Consider the following 19,303-nt stretch of genomic DNA (forward strand, 5'->3'; position numbering starts at 1 on the left):
GGAGGAGCAGCCGGAAAGTACAACATGTCTCCTGTCCCTGTGTTTAGTCCATCTGGACAAGCAATTTGTCTTCAGAAACCTGACTATCTCTGTTTGATACAAAGAGAAGCCAGGACCTTTACAGGACAACCACCAGTGTGCCCTTTCAAGGGTCAGAGGGACTGACTGATGAAAGAATCATACTCTCCCCCCTAAAATGGGAAAACACAGCAGGGAGACACAGGTAGGCAGATCATGCAAGGGGCTTAGGCAGCAGCAGCTCAAGCCCTTTGTCCCCTGGGGCCCTGCCCTCACCTGAGAGGCAGCAGGAAGCAGTACCGAATCAGCACGCCTAAGCCCCATAAGACAGTGAGCCGGAGGCTGATGTACTGGAAGTTGTAATTGGTCCTGCTCAGCAGGTTCCAGGACTCCAGCTCCTCTGCTGAGAATCTCTTTGTCACCTCATCATCCATAATGGTTTCCATTCCTTTCCGGCAAAAGTAGAAAATGTCAGAGAGCTCAAACTCTGGAGTATTATCTAGAGCCTTACTGCTGCCACTTCGACGAATTTCTTTGATCTCTTCTTCTAGTGAAGTGGGATCTTTTGCAATAATTCCTGCAAAAGAGAACACCCTGTCAATCTGGAAGAAAGCATGGTGAACATACCCAGAGCACACAGCCCACCTTTGAAACAGAGAAGAGTCTGTGTGTAATTAAAAGCATTCAGAAACATATTTCAAGTGAACCTTCTAGGATAAGGATCAAGACTCGGGCTTACCATTGGTATAGGGCTTGTAGAGTTGGTGGTTCTTCTCTTTGGCTCCTCTCTCCATTCTCAAGGTCGCCCACTGCAGGGGGGGTAAACAGTAAGAGTTAAGAATGAACACCTATTTCCATCCTGTGAAAGCCTCAAGCCCTGTCACTCACCCGAGGTCAGCCTGTAGCCAAGCACACACCCATTCTAGAAGTGAACTCAAAGCTCCTCCTAGAGCAGTCCCCCTCCTCGATAACTAAGACCAAGAGTTAAGTCGCCTACAGTCATCAGCTGGAAACTAAGGAGCACAGGTAAACCTCTAGCTTCTTACTACCTAACTCTGTCTCCGGTTCCTTAAGGAACTGCCTAGCTGACATTACGTGGACCTCACCTGCAGTTACTACCAAACAGCAGCAATTCATGAACAGTAAAATCAAGCTTCCTTTTAGCTACTACCTGCCACCTGATGCGGCCTACCTCCCAAATTGGTCCAAGAAAGAGACAATTTTTAGTAAAGGGTTTAAATAATATATATGAGACAATTTTTAGTAAAGGGTTTAAATAATATATATATCCGGACTGTCCAATACCTCTGAGTACCTTTTTAACAGGAGAACTCTAGTTGATATAGAAAGGCCCAAGGGGCTCTGTGTTACAGGGGGGAAAAAAGCGTTAGGGAAAAAAGAGCACTATTTGCAAGATTTAAAAAAGTCTAGGTTCAAATCCCAAGTTTGACACTTATGTCCCTTAAGTAACTCATTCCAACACTGAATGTTAGTCTTTTCTATCTACAAAGTAAAATAATAATGTGTTAACCTCCTACAGCACGAGGTCACTTAGAATCATATGAAATTTTGTGTGACAGAACTTGGGCAACTGCATAAAACTCTAACTATAGTCCTGGCTGATACGGCTCAGCAGATTGAGTGCTGGCCTGTGACCTGAAAGGTCGCTGGTTGATTCCTGGTCAGGACACGTCTGGGTTGAGTTCAGTCTCCAGTTGGGTGTGTGTGAGAGGCAACCAATCAAACCCTCTCTTTCTTCCTCCCTTACCCTCTCTCTAAAAATAAATAAAACCTTTAAGGAAAAAAGAGAGAAGCTCTAGAGCCTCCCTTCCTTCATTAAAATCCTTTTAATTAGAGAGAGAGAGTCAGAGGCTGGGTCTCTCCCACTATTAAATAATGAGAGGTGAAAGCGTAACCTCATTCACTACATACTGGAATATGTTATCACCAAATAGGAAGTTGTGTCCATGGTGATCAAAGAAATAGAACAGGTATCTTAAAAGGGGTCTTCGCAAACTTCTGTTTCATTATGCAAGGTGGGAAAGAACCCTGTTATTCATGACACAGCAAAATCCACATGGACCAAAGCATTTGGTGTGGACTTTTCTGGCAGAGCCTGAAGTTCTGAGCAAGACTGCTTTACATGGTCTAGCAGAGCCAAAAGCAGGACACAGGTTTAACCAGTAATCTGACCTCATCTGGAAATTTCTCCAAACTCCACTGTCTAAACAAAAAACAAAAAACAAAAAACAAACAAACCAGAAGGCTTACAGAGTCACCCACTCAAAGAAAGGTCTATGGCAAGAAAACTCATATATACCCATTTTCTATGTCAGATATTTAGCCATTGATGTCTTCTGGCTCTATGCATGGATGATCTTCTCTAGAAGAAAATGTAAATATAACTCCTAAAATGGAGGAAGGTGAATTTCATTTGGGAATTTATCTAGGGAAGGGGTGAATACGGGGCTAGAGAGCTCACAAGAAGCCTGGCATACAGACCCGTCACTCAACCCGAGTTTGGGGCCTTCCATTTTGGCCGAGACTCAGCATTAGTGTTACAAGCGTAGTCAGAATTAGAAAACAGCACGCCATCAGAACTGGTTCTGAACTGACAGTTCTGATGCTTGGATTGGGATGCAACAGGTGGGTAATGTATGCCATCAGGCCTCGAAAGCGCTAGAATTTATGTCTGTGAGGGCGGCTTCCCTGTGCAAAATTTCCAATGGCTGTGGTCTTCTGTTTTCACTGGAAAGGTACTGCTTAAATGAGGTTCTATGTCTCCTAGCTCCGTGTGTGACATAGCTCTGTCACAAACGTCCCCTTACCTTTGGGCTTTGTACTTCTAGCTTTATCTTTTGAATTTCAGGTACATTACAAACTGCTTCTGTGTTTAGGAAAGAACTGTCCAGTCAGAAGGGCAGGAGGAAAGAGGGCAGGGTGGGAGGACCCTGGCTGTGAGCGGGGAACAGCCTGTGAAGGCACGGCTGGGTTGCTCACCCTGGTCGGAGGACTGAGTGACGGGGTGTCGAACACCAGCAACGTCTGACGACTGTGCGACTGGTTCTCTGTGCTGTCACTTTAAGTACAGTGCTCCGATATCCGGAATAAAACTGGGAATCCTAGGTTCAGCATTCATTCCCCTATAACCCTCCTCTCACGTACCCTGGGAGATGCCATTTACTACACTGTCAGTATGATTCTGAAACTATTCCCTTTTCAGCTTCTACCAGACAGAGCTAATCACGTGATTAAGGACTAACAGTCTGAGTAACACTAATCTCAGCACAAACATCTTTGCAATCGACTTCCATTGCATTTCCCCATGCACTAACTAGATATACCCCAAGAATCAGGCCCTTAAAAAAAGTCCAGTTCCCATCAACCACAATCTTCTATGACCTAGGCAAAAGCTGAAGCTTTTAACAACTCTCTCCTCTCTCCTTGCTTCAGCTATAATCTCTAAGTCATTACTGCCAAATCTACAATGACTTCACTGAAGAGCCAACCTCACATTCCAGTCACTGGCTGACCATCTCCACACCAAGTCCAACCAGCCCTCATCAGCCAGCAGGCTGAGATTTAAAGGCAGCGTACCTTCTTCCAACCCGCAGTGCGCACCCCTCCCTCTGGCCTTCCTCCTCTGGTGCTGGGATCACTATCACGCTGCCATCCAAGCTTTCGGACTTCCCACCTGTCAACAACTCCTATCAATCTCCCCTGGAGCTGACTATCTTTTACAGCAGCTTCGCCTGTCATGCCCCTACCTTCTTTCACTGGCTGCTTCTCTTGCCTACGCTACTAACGCAACAGCTCGAAAGAGAGCTGTAACTTGTTTCCTCCAATCAGTCCAAACATATGCTGCCAGTCTGACCATGTCACTCCTTTGCTCAAAATCCTTCAATGGCTTCTCAATGCCTAAGGAAATATTTGGCTGTATAGTCTACCTCATTCCCTCCATGCACTCAATATTTTTGCTCTACAGAACTATGTACTACCTCTAAACAAGACTGTATTTTCTCATCTGCATTTCTAGAGTGATTTTTGCTTTTTAAGATCCAGTTCAAATGCCAACTCTTGCATGAAGTGGTATCTGTCCAATTCCTGCAGTCGGAATTAATCTTTGTCTATTTTAACCAGCACTACATCGTGAAATCAGTTATGGAAACGTGTATCTGTCATTACAACTAAACTATAAATATCTTGAGAGGTAGTAGCCAGAAACTATCCATGTTTGCATTCCAGCAGATAAAGTGCCTTGCACTTAATAGGCAGTCAATAAGGGCTACATTTAATTAACCAACACAAGGTCCATATGAAAAGGTAACCGCAAAATGATAAAACCTAAAACTACTTCCAATCACCTTCTCCACCACAACCACATTCTCTTCTTCTTGACTTCATCCTGTAAGCTACTCAGAGGTATGTTAAAACCACCCTTCTCATGCGGACAGGAAGGACATGTCTGATTAAAACGACCTCTTTCACTTATAATCGTATGATGTTACTATTACTATTCCCATCCTCTAGATGAGGAAGCAGACTGGAAAGTCTGATGACTCAGGTCAAGTTTTGGAGCTGGCAGGAAAAGCCCTGGATTTAAAGCTAAGGGCCACTTGACTCAAACACTCATGCCCACCCCACCACACTGCCACTACCTGTACATTCTCCTCAATTTCCTCACAGTGTCAGTGACTCTCCACCCACCAATTCTGCTTTGGAATTTAATGTCAGTCAGATCACAACTCTCCCATGTTCTCCCACCTGACCTGATCAACTCTTTCCACAGCGGGCAAGAAAACTGACAGGCCATTCATTCTCACCTTCGTCCTCTATAACCAGTCTTTCTTCTTTCTGCCTTCCGAAATCATCCTCAACTCAGAGTCAAGTCCACTCCTAGGAATTCTACCCCAAATAATACCATGACCACTGTCTTGAGGGTAAATCTGAAGCAGAAACATTATGAAAACTAAAACACTTTAAATAACATGCTGCCCTCTGCACAGAAAGATTTTCTATGACAGCTTTAACAAGACCTGCACTGAGTTAAGTCTTCCAGGAGAGGAAACTCCTTCCAGAAAAAAGACACTGGCCCACCCATATCCCCTTTACAATCCTTCCTTGGCAGGTATTATACACAGGCTCTTTTGCACAGAAAAAGGAGCTAATTGTGGGAAACTAGCTGTGAAGCTAGGGCTTACTTAGGTCTACCAAAAGCACTGGGATATGGACTATCAGCTATCCCGTTTTAAAAGTCTTTATGAAGATTATCTAGTACAATGAAAAAATGGCTGATAAAAAGAGAACGTAGATACAAAGTTGTACGTGCACGCTATTAACACGACCAGAAAATATGAACATGTTTTGTTGAAGACTGAAAGGTAATGCCAAAAAAATTTTAAGGTGTTGTAAACTGGAGGACATAAATGAATGTTTAAAATTCTTTAATATTATATTGTCTGGTTTTTTATTGCTGTTTAACAAACCACCCCATAACTCAGTAGCATAAAACACTACCATCATTTGTTTTGCTCAGGATTCTGCAAACTGTAGAGCTGGCATCAGCCTGGTGGCTCAAAGGCTGGGGGCCGGACCCCTCCGAAGGCTTGCTCATCCCTGCATGTGGTGTTGATGCTGGCTGTCGGAGCCCCCCGGGGCTGTGAGCTGGAACACCTACAGGTGGCTGGGGCTTCCTCACAACATGGCATCTGGGTTCCAGTGACAAGCACCTCGGGAATCAGACAGCAGTTGCACTGCCTTTCTAAACCTAATCTCACACATCACACAGCATCACATACACCACGTTTCATTTGTGAGAAACAAGTCATAAGGCACGTCCCCATTCAAGAGGAAGTCAATCAGACTCCACCTTTTGACGGCAGACATTGGAATCACTTGAGGACTTTCTGAAAGTGCCAATCCAGATCAATTAAATCAGAATCTCTGAGGAGAATGTAGTGCTCCCAAATAAGCACTTTTAAAATGCTTTCTCAGGTGATTCCAATTGTGTAGTTGGGGGGGAGAGCCACAGAATTAAGATAATTTCTGAGCTTTCTTCCAGCTGCAAAATTATACATGTCAACACGATTTGGGAGGGGATGAAGAGGCTTAAAAAAAGGCAAAATAAAGATCTGTCTTCTATTAAAAAACATCCACAAATATAGGTGTATTTTACATGTGTACATGGATATACAGATGTGTGCTTTCCAAGTTCTAAAGCCAGGCTGGCCAAATCCAACTTATATCTAATACTAGCACTGATAAAAAAAAAACAGCATTCAGTTCCTACTGCCCATTGAGATCTACTCAGAGCAGTAACCCTTTACTAGGGGCTGAGGAGAGATAGAGCCATCCTGTGCCTTTGCTGGCATGTATCAGTTCTTCCTAGCCTAGTCCTCACTCTAGCTTACCACCCAGAAGTAATTATCCATAATGCGCAATAGGACAGGAGTCCTAGGGCCCGCTGAGTGCCTGATAACACACCTCTAGGAAATAAGACTTGCAAAGCTAGTTCCTGAAATTCTAGGTCTTGAGGTCAAAATGAGTACATATACACACACATTAATTCCATTATCACTTCTAAACCACTGTGCCCCAAACCAGTGATTTTCAAGGTGTGGTCAGCAGAGCCTCTGAAGGCTTAAGATGACCAGTCCTGTGGACTGCCCCAACAATATATATTTAATGAAGTTTCCATTGTCAATTATAATCTACCCTAAAAGTCACAAGAATGTACATTTAAAACTATAATCACGGTAAGAAGGATTTACCTGGCTATGTACTTTAAAGTATTAATTTGGGGGGATATTTTCAAAATGGAGTAGGGAATATACATGGATTCCAGACCTGTGCCCCACCCAAAGAGATCCAAGTTAAAAAATTTTAGCTACTCTAGAAGAACCCTAGGTTGATAATTCCTATTTCTATGGTTTAAAAAATGAGGATTTCCACCCTGCCTCGTGTGGCTCAGGGGATTGAGCACTGGCCTGTGAACCCAAGGCCACCAATTCAATTCCCAGTCAGGGCACGAGCCTTGGGTGCTGGCCAGGTCCCCAGTTGGGGGCAACCAATCAATGCTTCTTTCTCACATCAATGTTTCTCTCCCTCTTTTTCTCCCTCCCTTCCCCCATCTCTAAAAATAAATAATTTTTTTTTAAAAAACAAGAATATCTGTAGGTCTATGAATTAGTCACTTGCTTATAAACTTGAATAAAAGCTAGACATCACTCACTGCTGTCTCCTAAAAGTGTATCAGGTGCTCCACTCATTCTATACCAGTGAATGTTTTTCTCACAATGGCAAAAGGACATGGGCAGTAAGGTACAGTTCACAGGAACCCTGGGCTCTACTGAAGATTTTCTTGGACTGAAATTGAGGAAAATTAGATTTCCTGATTAATTAAAATAAACACTATATGTTAGCAAAGCAACAATTCCAAAAATTGATTAGACTACCACTTCTCAAACTTCAATGTGCCTATGAATCACCTGGATCTTGTCAAAATGCAAATTAGAATTCAGAAGATCTGGAGTGGGCCTGAGACCTGCATTTCTAACCAGCTTTTAGGGGCACCCCTGCTGCTGGTCTCCAGACCTCCCCGAGTAGTAAGGAGCTAGATGACCCAGGAGACCGTAAGCTGTGCTCAAAAACCACATCACTGCAAACAGGCACTCACACAAGTGCATGTGTACACAGCAGCACTACTGACAACAGCGAGAAAGTAAAAACAATCCATCAACAGATAGGCGAATTATGGCACAGACACACAATAAAATATTATCCAGCTAGTAAAAAAAAGTACAGAGCCCTGGCTGGTGTAACTCAGTGGACTGAGTGCGGGCTGTGAACCAAAGTGTCGCAAGTTCGATTCCCTGCCAGGGTACATGCCTGGGTTGCAGGCCATAACCCCCAGAAACCGCATATTGATGCTTCTCTCTCGCTCTCTTTCTTCCTCCCTTCCCTCTCTAAAAATAAATAAAATCTTGAAAAAAAAAAAAGTACTGAAACATGTTACAATGTGGATGAATCTCAAATATTTTATACTAAATGAATGAAGCCAGTTAGGTACAAAAAAAGTGTATTTCATGATTCTATTTATATGAAATATCCAGAATAAGTAAATCTACAGACAGAACAGCCTCCCTCCTGGTTGCAAGGAGCTGAGGGAGGGGAAAATGGGGGCCAACTGCTTAATACACTTGGGGTTTCCTTCTGGAGTGAAGACAATGCTGTGGAAGTAGGTAGTGTTGGTGGTTGTGTAACACCATAAATACAATAAATGCCACTAAATTTTTCACCTTAAAATGGTTAATTTTATGTAACCTTAATTTTTTAAAATGTAAAATAATGATTTTTATAGAAATATTAAATACCAAAATATTCAATGATATACACAAAAAATTTCCCACTGTAATGTAACATTTTATATAGCTCATTTCATATATCCGAGTCCTTATTTCTTCATTGATAAAATGTAGGTATTTTATGCTGTCCTGTCCACTGCAGAATTATAAGGATCCAAAGGAAAATGAATAAAATTATTCTGTGAAATATTCGATACTGTATGAACAAATAATACTACATTGTTTCAAAAACACCTGAAGATCTGGTGATGATGAAGAGATATTTTTAACAAATTACCAAATCTTTAGATAGGTACTAAAAGCCTTGGGGCACAGAACAGCTTCCAGGAAATACCCTTCTCACCCATTTCTTTCACAGTATGACCAGTATGGTCCAGCAGTGTAATTAACTAGGTTCTGACATATGTTAAGAAATTCATTACCCATCTCCTCTATCTTTAAAAAAATAAACAATTCATTGAGTGCCCTTTTTCTGTTAATTATTTTTGTCTGAAATGCAAGAACCTATTTAAGGTAAATGTTTGAAGGAGAGAAAAAACTCTCCCACACTTATCGGAAAGGGACTACTTTAGCAGCAGCTCTGGATCTCAGTGTCTAGTACACAGAAAGTGGGATCTGGTGGTTACCGTTTTCCTTTAAGCCCCTCTCTCAGAAATAAAGACGGGAGGTACGGAGCCATGGCATAGGCTCCTTCGCTGAGTGAATCAAGCATACAAGTGCCTCAGCTCAAAAGAAAGACTGCTGAAGGCTTTTACAAGTACACATTTAGTTATTCTTTTTACTTAAAATGCCACTTCCCATTCTCCCAACTTTCCCCATATCCGATAAAAAGAGGGAACAATCAACCAGAGAAGAACAACTGTTTTCTGCCTCTGTGAAGCAACCATTTGTAAACACAACTCACCGCAAAAATTTTTAACAAAGTTTTCATGTAGAGCTTTCGAATACCAAAGGAGACTCCAAAAATAGCGGGGACTATGATGAAAACAAGGAGGAGGGTGAAGAGGACAGTCAGGGAGATGCCCAGGAGGTTGACAATCAGGCTATCAAAAGGCAGCAGCAGGAACATGGTGGAGGATCCAGGCCAGGCTGACGCCTCCTCCCCAAGAACAAAGCGCAGCCTTCAGACGGCCCTCTCAAGACAGCAGCAGCCTGGGGAAGGAAGCGAGTCCCCAGCAGCGAGCAGACTCCATTCCAAAGTTCACACCATTCAACGGCTTGGGAGGAGAATGGTAACAAAAAGAGCCACACACAGCAGGCAGCCCGAAAACACTGGATCTCCTGGAACAGATGGGCTCTGGAGGTGAGCAAGGCAGGACCAATCTTCACTTATGAGCATTCGAGTCCAGGCTGCCTTTCTGTGACTGAGCAGTGAGGAGGGATCTGTGCTCTGCCACCTTTCTACGGCTTCCAGAAGTTTTACTTTATTTTCCTGCCCAAGAGCATTCAGCAGATAAATCTGTCTTGAAGATTCGTCATTGCCAGAAGTACCAAGAAGAGTTCAACTTGATGCCAGAAAAATCCTGATTAACTCCTGTGGTTGGGGGAGGGGGTGTGTGTGACTGCTGGCACTTCACACAGAAGGCTACTGAACTTGAATATGTGGAAATTAAATAATTGTTTTACTTAAAATTCCTTCATAAGCTGAAAATTGTGTTCATTGTAGAGAGTTCATATCTGGCCCCATTCTTCCTCTAGAGAGGCTTCCTGGTGCACGCTGCTTCCAGGGCCCTCCTACCTGGAGAGCTACAGTCTTTGCCAGTAGGACACAGATGCTGGCACAGAATGTCTCATACTGCCTGCGGTGAGTGAAATTCCAGACGCTCCTGGCATTGGTCTCCTCTGGATATTCTTCTCCCTAAGGTCCCCTTTCTCAGCGGTGACCCGAGTTCTTGGCAATAAGTTGCTTACATGCTGCCAAAGCTAGAGGTGGAAACAGAAACACTGTCAGTCACACAAACATATTGATGTTTGGGGGGTAGGGGACTGTTTTAGGGTAAACCCAGGGTCAGTGCCAGCTTCTCAAGGCATCAAGGTCAAAGAGACTAGGCAGAGCAACAGGTAGCAGACACAAATGTGGGAGGAAAACACACAGAGATTTCATACAGTTTTCAACTCCAATGGTATGACCTGTGGCCGCTCAAAAGTAAATTTCTCTTTTACCTGTCCCCCAGAGTTCTTGTCTAGGTACAGTCATTATTACCAGCTTCATATTCTTCCCACTATCCTATGCTTATACAAGTAAATCATAATGGATCTTTTCTATCCCCAACCCCTCAACCTGGCAACAGTAATGATGGTCTACTATGAACACTGTTCTTCACCTTGCTTTGTGTTTTGATTTTAGCCTAACATATCATGGAAGTGTGTTTAATCACTCTTGCCCCCTCACTTTTTACAGGTATACAGTTTTTAACTGTAAGAATGTACCATGTTTTCGTTAACTGGTTTTCTGAGGTTGGACCCCAAAGTTTCCATTTTTGTGTTGCTATAAATAATGTAATAAATAATCATGTGAATACATGATTTAGCACACAAAATGAATAAGCAAATATATTTTCAGGATAAAATCCTAGAAAGGAAATTGCAGGGGAAAAGGACATACATAGTTTTAATTTTACAAGACAATGTCACATTTCTACAGAGATTAAACTCCTCTAGCCTATGTCCCCACACTGGCCACTCTGGTTTTTTAAACTACTTTTTGGAGCAGTTTTGGGTTCACAACAAAATTAAGAAGGAAGTACAAAGATTTCTTTTATACCTCTTTATGCTGAATGAATGAAGCCAGTCAGGCACACAAAAAAGCCTATTTTATGGTTCTATTTATATGAAATATCCAGAATAGGTAAATCTACAGACAGAACTCCTGGTTGCAAGGAGTTGAGGGAGGGGAAAATGGGGGCCAACTGCTTAATACACTTGGGGTTTCCTTCTGGAGTGAAGACAATGCTGTGGAAGTAGATAGCGTTGGTGGTTGTGTAACACTGTAAATGCCACTAAATTTTTCACCTTAAAATGGTTAATTTTATGTCAAGTTCACCTTAATTTTTAAAAATGTAAAATAATGATTTTTATATGAGACATACATAAAAAATATACATATGTAACGTGACATAGGCACTCCCATACCTATGTCATGAGCCTTATAAAAACAGACCATTGCTGGATTTGGCCCAGAGGTCATGATGGTTTGCCAACCCCTGAACTAGGTGAAGACATTAGTTGACTGCTTAAAAGTGTTTGCTTTAGTTGATTGCTGATGGTTTGCTTTAGTTGATTAGTTGATTGTTTAAAAATGCTTGCCCCCACACATGTAACAGCCTCCCCCGTTATCAATATCCCCCAGCAGAGGACTACATTTGTTATAATTTATGAATCTACGTTAGCACATCATAATCACCCAAAGTCCATAGTTTACATTACGATTCACTCTTGGTATACATTCTATGGGTTTAGACAAAGGTATAATGATATGTGTATCCACCATTACAGTACTATACAGAATATTTTCACTGCCCCAAAATCCTGTGTTTTGATTATTCACCCTTCCCTAGTAATCAATAATCTTTTCACTGTCTCCACAGTTTAGCTTTTTCCAGAATATAGTTGGAATCAGACAGTATGTACCCTTTTTAGATCGGCTTCTTTCACTTAATATAGTCACTCCCTTTTAAAATTCCACTATTTCAAATATCTTACAAAAGGATGCCAGCTTTATATTCCTCACCCCTAACCACAATTTACCAATACAAGTCCTGAACTTGGGAGCATCCTAACAAGTCCCTCTGACAATCATTTTGGCCTCATACATATCAACTTCTGGCTCTATTCCAACATATTAAGAAGATCAAGAATAAAGGAAAGGTTACTAACTTTAAATTTTGTGCAATGCTTTACAGAATTCAAAGCCCTTTCACATGCAACATCACAACCTGTCAACACACATTTCCAGTTTTACCATTAGGAAATCAAGCAAGGTAGACACACACCCAGTTCTCTGACTCCTAACCCATCACTACTCCCATGATATTCCCAAACATCAAATGATTAAAAGACATGATAGTTCAGTGGCACCAAGTCACAAATACTACTTCCTGCATTTGATCCTCGATATCTTCCACATTCTTGTCACCATTATTATTGCCAACACTTACCAAATACTAACATCATAACGGACATTGAGCTAATATAATAGGCATTTTATATATATCCCCACTTAATTCTCACAACACCCCTGTGGTGGAGTTATCATTACCACTGCTATATACAGGTGAGGAAACTGAGGCTTAGAGGATGAAATAAGTTACCCAGGATCACACAGCCAGGAGGCGGTGGAGTAGGAATTTGGACACGTGGATCTGTCTCAGAGCCCGGCTCTTCACCCACTGTGCTCTCCGTCTCCCAGACCACCCTGAGACCCACGAACACGTCCTTCATGCCAGTCCTGCTCTACGGAACTGCTTGTGATCAGACAAAAACCACAAGGCCAACCAGGGCTCATGCATCAGAATTTGGTGTTCTTCTCAGAATCCAAGGTACAAACCTGCTTTCATTTTTATAAACTAGCCAAACTGATTATACATGCCAGATTTCTAACTGCATCCCAACAGAGGTTCAGGAAATTAGACGTATTTCTGAGACAACTTAATTTGCTGAGTCCTGGTATTCCTTAAACCCGTCTAATTCCAGCTGAATTCTTAGGCCACACAGCTTGGTCCCCTTCTCCCACTCCTCACACCCTTGGCCAGCACTCCCATGGGAAAGACGCAGCGTGATCCCTCCGCCCCACTAGACAGCTGCTGCCACACTGGCCGCAGTTACCTGGAGTGCCATGAACCCAAGGTGACTGGACAGTAGGGTCACTTTGACTTCCTATGCCAGAGTTTGTCTGGATCACAATCATTTGAGAATTTCTAAAATTATGCTGGCTGCATGTCCCAAAAATACTAAAGCAAACACTTTTAAGAAGTCAACTAATGTCTTCACCTGGTTCAGGAGTTGGCAAACCATCATGACCTCTGGGCCAAATCCAGCAACAGTCTGTATAAGGTTCACGACTTAGGCATGGTTTTTACGTTTTTAAAGAGTTGTAAAAACAAAGAATATGTGACAGATCAGGACCTGCCAAGCCTAAAAGATTTACTGTATGATCCTCTACGAAAGTAAAGAGTTTGCTGACCCATGATCCAGCTGCTCTTCCTCCTCAGAAAGGTAGCGAACTTCCCCTTGTCCCACCCCACCCTGCCTCCTTGTTTACCAGTGCCAGACTCCAGAACAGAGATCAGTAAAACCAGCCAAACAGGTTATCTTGCCAACACTAAACAATCCTCATATTAATTCTTAGGAGTAGAGAAAACAGTGGCAGCTTTAAGGTATAATCAATCGTACCTTAAAGCCCCCTTAACACAGTCTTTGATCTCGGGATATATCAGAAAGTCGCTCATATCAGAACTCAATCACACCACAATTTCTAGATAACTGCTCATTTAGGAAAGAATTTCACTTTGTCCCAAGTAAATATAACTATGATTCCTTAAGCATGAGGCAAAGGAAGACATTAACCACTATTTCCAAAGAATATGTATTCATTCTCTTCTGTAGCTTGTGGCCAAACTCAATGAGTCATTTGGACCAAAGTTCCCCCAACAGCCCAAATGGTCCAAAGAAAAACATAAGAACCAGCTAGTTCTGACCCTTTTAGGGCGGAAGATAGCTTTACTCTAGAGGTGTGATAGGGCCCACTGCTAAGGTCTTCAACCCTCTGGGTAATTCTGTGTACCTCAGTTTTCAGACTGACCAGTTCATGCATTTAACAGAGTGTTTGCTGGGCACATACTGTGTGCCACACATTAAGTTAGGGTTAGATACTTAGTGAAGAACAAGTACGCCTAGAGACAAGTATTAAGCAAATAAGTGTGCATGAAGTCATAATTTCATACAATGATGATTAATAAGGAAGAGAGTCCTGGAAAAAATTACAGAGGGAACTTACACATTTAAATTGGGGAATCTAAACCAATTCTGACCAAATCACAAGGCTGGACAATTATGATTCTAACTGCAGAACCAAATACTTCTTTTCAGTTAGCTTTCTGTGACACGTTCTACTTCAAGAGACCATGACTACTAAACGATGTCCAGAGAGATGCCACGCACCAACTCAAAACAAGAAAGATCTGGCATTTTATTACTTAGGTTATATACAGGAATAATGCATTTTTAAAGCATACGAAGCAGAATGTCTGTCACATATGACGTCTGAATAAATGGCATGAGTTACCATTTCAGTATGATCAGAAGAAACCCAGAGTACTGTCTTCAGTTCTTGGCACCAAACTTTAAGAGGGCTAGATGGAGAGGAAATCATTTCAAAGTATGTCACAAAACACACAAGCCAAGAAATACTACGTGCCTAGCAAGAACCAAGTGTTCAATAAAAAGGCTACCTGTAAAGTACAGAAATATGAATTAAAACTACTGTAAGACGGCAGGAAAAAATATTTTATAAACAACAGTATCGGCAAAAATGAGAAGATACCAATTACTGCTGGTTAGAGTGTAAAATGGTACAATCTTTACAGGGAAGAATTTAGCAATCACCATCAAAATTTTAAAGGCACATATATAACCTTAGTTGCAGCAATTCTACTTCTAAAAATTTATTCTAAAGATAAATTAGAACAGTGGTTTTCAACCAGGGCTGGTTTTTTCACTCCTCGTGGAACATTTGGTAGTGCCAAACATCCTGTCGTGTACGGGCCAGCTCTGACAACAAAGAATTATCAGCCCCTTGCCCTCACCATTCACTCGGCTGGGCATCACGCCTGGGTTGCGGGTTTGGTCCCTGGTTGGGGAGCATCTGAGAGGCAACCGCTCACATTGATGTTTCTCTCCCTCTTTCTTCCTCCTTTCCCCTCACTCCAAAATAAACAAATGAATGAATGAATGAATAATTGAAAAAAAAAAAAAAAAAAAGATCTACCCAGCCCTAAATGTCAATGGTGCTGAAGATGAGAAACCCTGTATGGAAGCATGTGCAAAATGGTATCTGTGCAAGGTTACTGACTGAAGCATTGTTTGTAGTACCAAAAGCAACATTAACGTCCATTAGCAGAGGATACAACAGAATCCTATTCATCTGTTAAAAACAAGACACATATATACATATGCATTAAGAAACAATCTCCCACTTAGATGCAGAACCATGTCCACAATAAATACCAATTGTGAGGGAGTGCAAGTGCAGTTCGTATGAACTCACAGAGATACTGTCTGGAAAGACAGACAAGTGACTGGCTGCAGCAGCCATCTCTACGAGTGGAAGGGAGAGGTCACTACTTACCTTTTTGGTATCTTTAAATTTATATTTATCATTTTGAAAAGGTAGTAGTCTCGTGGTTCAAAACATTAAAAAAACACAAAAGCATTTGAATTCTGACTATATCACTTAACTAGCAGTGTGACTTTGGGTAAATTAATCTCTTTAAGCTTCTGCTCAACAAGACCTACTAAATGTAATGTTCAAAAGATTACAAGATAACAAAGGAAAGCACTTTTACAGTGCCTAGAGCAAAGCAGATGTTCAAAACATATTAAATATTACTATTACTGTTCTAAGCTCCTGCTACTAGGAAGGAGGGGCATTTGAAGGTATTTCCCAAGAAGCCATGACATTACACTAATGAGAGACTGGTTTCAACTTCTGCCCGCCTAAAGGGACTTATAATCCCCTAAAACGGCTGGATGGTGCTGATCCCATTCAAGAACTGTGTGTGGCCCGACAGGGAGGCCAAACAGCCACAGCCAATACCACCAAACCACACTGAAGGGAAACAAGACTTCTGCAGACATCAGGAAAATGTTTCATGCTTAAAGACAGCACCTGGGTGAATGCTCCAACAAAGACTAAGACTGTCACAGTAATTTTCTAAAGAGATTTATTTTTAGGAAGGGGAAAGAAAGGAGAAAAACATCAATATATGGTTGCCTCTTGAGTGCCCCCTACAGTGTACCTGGCCTGCAACCCAGGCATGTGCCCTGACTAGGAATCAAACCAGTGACCCTTTGGTTCACAGGTCAGCACTCAATCTACTAAGGCCCATCAGCCAGGGCTGTCACAGTAATTCCAAGTCAATAAAACAGATATTGATGCCCAGATGGCTGGGATGTGAGCAGTGTGGGCCCTCGAATGACCCAGCCAGAACCATTCCCATGGCCACTATCAGTTGCACTGACTCTCTACCCAGGGTGCACATTTGGCTCACCTAGGTCTCAGCCCAGATGAAGCAAATCAGAGTCTCTAGGGGTAGGACCTAAATTTGTTTTTAAGAGACTTGGGTGGTTATAAGGATAGCCAGAGTTGCAAACTGCTGGGTTAAGCGTTTTTTACCAGTTAACTCAGCAAACAACTGGAAACTGAGAAAACAACTTACTATCTATCTTTGATTACAATTACCCTTAAATAAGTAACACAATGTATCTAGTTCTCTAACTTAAAAAAGAGAACATAAGCAAATGAAGTTCATTTGTAAGACAGCTGGTGAGGAGATCTAACTACATCACAGGACTGGCAGAAGCCAATTAGTATGATGGCACACTCATCATACTAATGAAGATCAAGCTGGCTGTCTAGAAAAAGCAGATTTGCTTGGGGCACCCTGAAGCTAGAGAACTGGTATCATGGTTGGCAGTTACAGGAGCGCACATTTTAGCTTATTAAGAATCTAACCCTCACACACTGGTGGCAGTGTATGATGGTACAACCACCTTAGAAAAGTCTGGTAGCTCCTCAAATGGTTAAACATAGTACCATATATGATCCAACAGTTTCCTCTCCTAGGTATATATTTAAGAGAGAGAGAAAAAAAAAACTGTCCACACAAAAAAATTGTGCCAATGTCTCATTATTCAGAATTGTCAAAAGGCAGAAACAACCCAAGTCCATCAACTGAATGAACAAAATGTGTCTTAATCATACAAGGTGTGGGTGAAAAAAGGGGTTCTATGGAAAGTAACCTCAAAAGGTGATCTGATCTTGTCCTCACTAGGCAGGTCATGGTGAGTAGTCATGCCCCAGGATATAACTTTACTATTTTTTAATCCTCACCCAAGGATATGGGGATGGGGGAAGGGAGAAAAGAGGAGAAGGGGGGAGGGAGAGCACGAGAGAAAGAAACACTGATGTGAGAAACATCCATCAGTTGCCTCCTGCAACTAGGAAGTGACCAGCAGCCTATGTATGTGCCCTGACTGGGAACTGAACCTGCAACCTTTTGGTGTATGGGACTAATAGGGAAGTTCAAGAGTTAAAGATTTTAACTTTAGTTATAGTTGACAGGCTTAAGTGATTAATGCTTGTGGAAAGCTGTTATTCTAGGAAATAGAATGCATGACCTACTTGACTCCAGAAAGTCAACAAGAAATTCAACCTTTGTAGCCCGGGGGTCTGCAAGCCTTAAGATAGTATCTGAGCCAAATGTGTTCCAGGCCCAGTGACGCAGATAAAGAAGGTTGATCAGTAGATAAAGAAATACTAGGAAAATCACCACTGCAGGACTGTAACTCTTAATCTGATTAACCCTTTTTTCCAAACCCCTTACCTACCCTTTTCTTCTATAAAAAGGTCGGTGAGGTGAGATGTTGAGGTGGTTTTTAGGGCACATAACCTGCCTTCTTCTCAGATCACCAGCGTCTGAATATAACGCCATAAAGATTCAATCCTAGTCTCTACTTACTGGTTTTGGCAGTGACAGGGAGCACAAACGCCGACTTTTTCCAGTTTCCAGACTACCTCCAGTGAAGTGAGCCACCTGGCCAGCGCAGGCATACACCTTTTGTAAAAGGCTTATCTTTGCCTTAAGCAAGCTCTGTCTATAGTTTCAGTGCATCCAAGTTAAAACATCTTGGAAATAGCCCCTTCAAGAGAACACATTCTTAACTATCCCATAATCTGAGCCCTGTCTTGCTTTCTTTCATGTAATCTATTTTACTACCCTCCTTAATCTCAAAGGCATAAAAGAAACTGCAAAATGTTACTGTCTGAAGCATTTTTCTCAGTCTGTTGAGGTCTTGCTTCCAGGAGTATCCTTTGTTTGACTCAAATAAATTTTAATAAAATTAAGAATAGTGGAGTATAAGAAATTTGCTTGAGTAGGTTTTTATGTTCTTACATGGACAAATGGAATATTATTTGGCCATAAAAAGGAATGAAGTATCGATAATTGCTACAATATGGATAAACCTTAAAAATATCACATTAAGTGAAAGAAGCCAGTCACAAAAGACCACATATTATGTACTTGTACAATATGAATTTAAATTAGAGACAGAAGGTAGACTGGTGGTTACTCAGGGCTGGGGAGAATAGGTAAATAGAGAAGGGAGTGATAGCTATGAGGTTTCTTTCTGAATTAATGAAAATATTCCAAAATTGACTGTGGTGATGGTTACATATATCTGTGACTATAATAAAAATCTGAATTGTAGATTTTAAATGGGTGTACTATATAGTGTGAATTGTATCTTGATGTTGTTAAAAAAAAAAAGACTCTCAGATAACTTGGTCAAAAAATAGACTCTTCAGGAAGATAATCACCCATATACAGATTCTGCAAGGTGGTGGATACATTATGGTGGTCAGACTAGATGTTTTAATATTCCTTTCCAACCCAAGGTTTTGGGGTGTATCTTTACTTAAAATAGCAAAATGTCAGAGAAGCAGTAAAGCAAGATGGCTCAACATACAGGGAATGAGACAAGCTGTATTCAAAACCAGCCTCCATTACTTGCTAGCTGTGTGACCTCAGGAAAATAAATCAACTTTCCATGCTTCAGCTTTCTCATTGGTAAAATAGAAATACGTATCCTGTGGTATTGCTGTGAGGACTGAAGAGAATGCGTATCAACTGATTAGTACACTG

At 41.6% G+C, this 19,303-nt stretch overlaps 1 protein-coding gene across 6 annotated transcripts in view; it reads right to left on the reverse strand.

The window, feature by feature from the left end:
* GPAT4 (glycerol-3-phosphate acyltransferase 4) overlaps positions 1 to 19,303 on the reverse strand; it is a 35,276-nt gene that overhangs the window by 10,366 nt on the left and 5,607 nt on the right. For all 6 annotated transcript variants that reach the window (XM_045821308.1, XM_045821311.1, XM_045821309.1 and 3 more), the window contains 3 exons: positions 9,286 to 10,304; positions 758 to 827; positions 295 to 595 (listed from right to left, as the gene is read on the reverse strand). In XM_045821308.1, coding sequence (XP_045677264.1) covers positions 295 to 595; positions 758 to 827; positions 9,286 to 9,450 — 536 coding nt within the window. In that variant the 5' untranslated portion in view covers positions 9,451 to 10,304. The remainder of the gene's footprint in view (positions 1 to 294; positions 596 to 757; positions 828 to 9,285; positions 10,305 to 19,303) is intronic.

This window comes from Phyllostomus hastatus, unplaced genomic scaffold (genome assembly GCF_019186645.2).
Source record: "Phyllostomus hastatus isolate PE091 unplaced genomic scaffold, TTU_PhHast_1.1 phas_scaffold_46, whole genome shotgun sequence".
NCBI classification, from domain to species: Eukaryota; Metazoa; Chordata; class Mammalia; order Chiroptera; family Phyllostomidae; genus Phyllostomus; species Phyllostomus hastatus.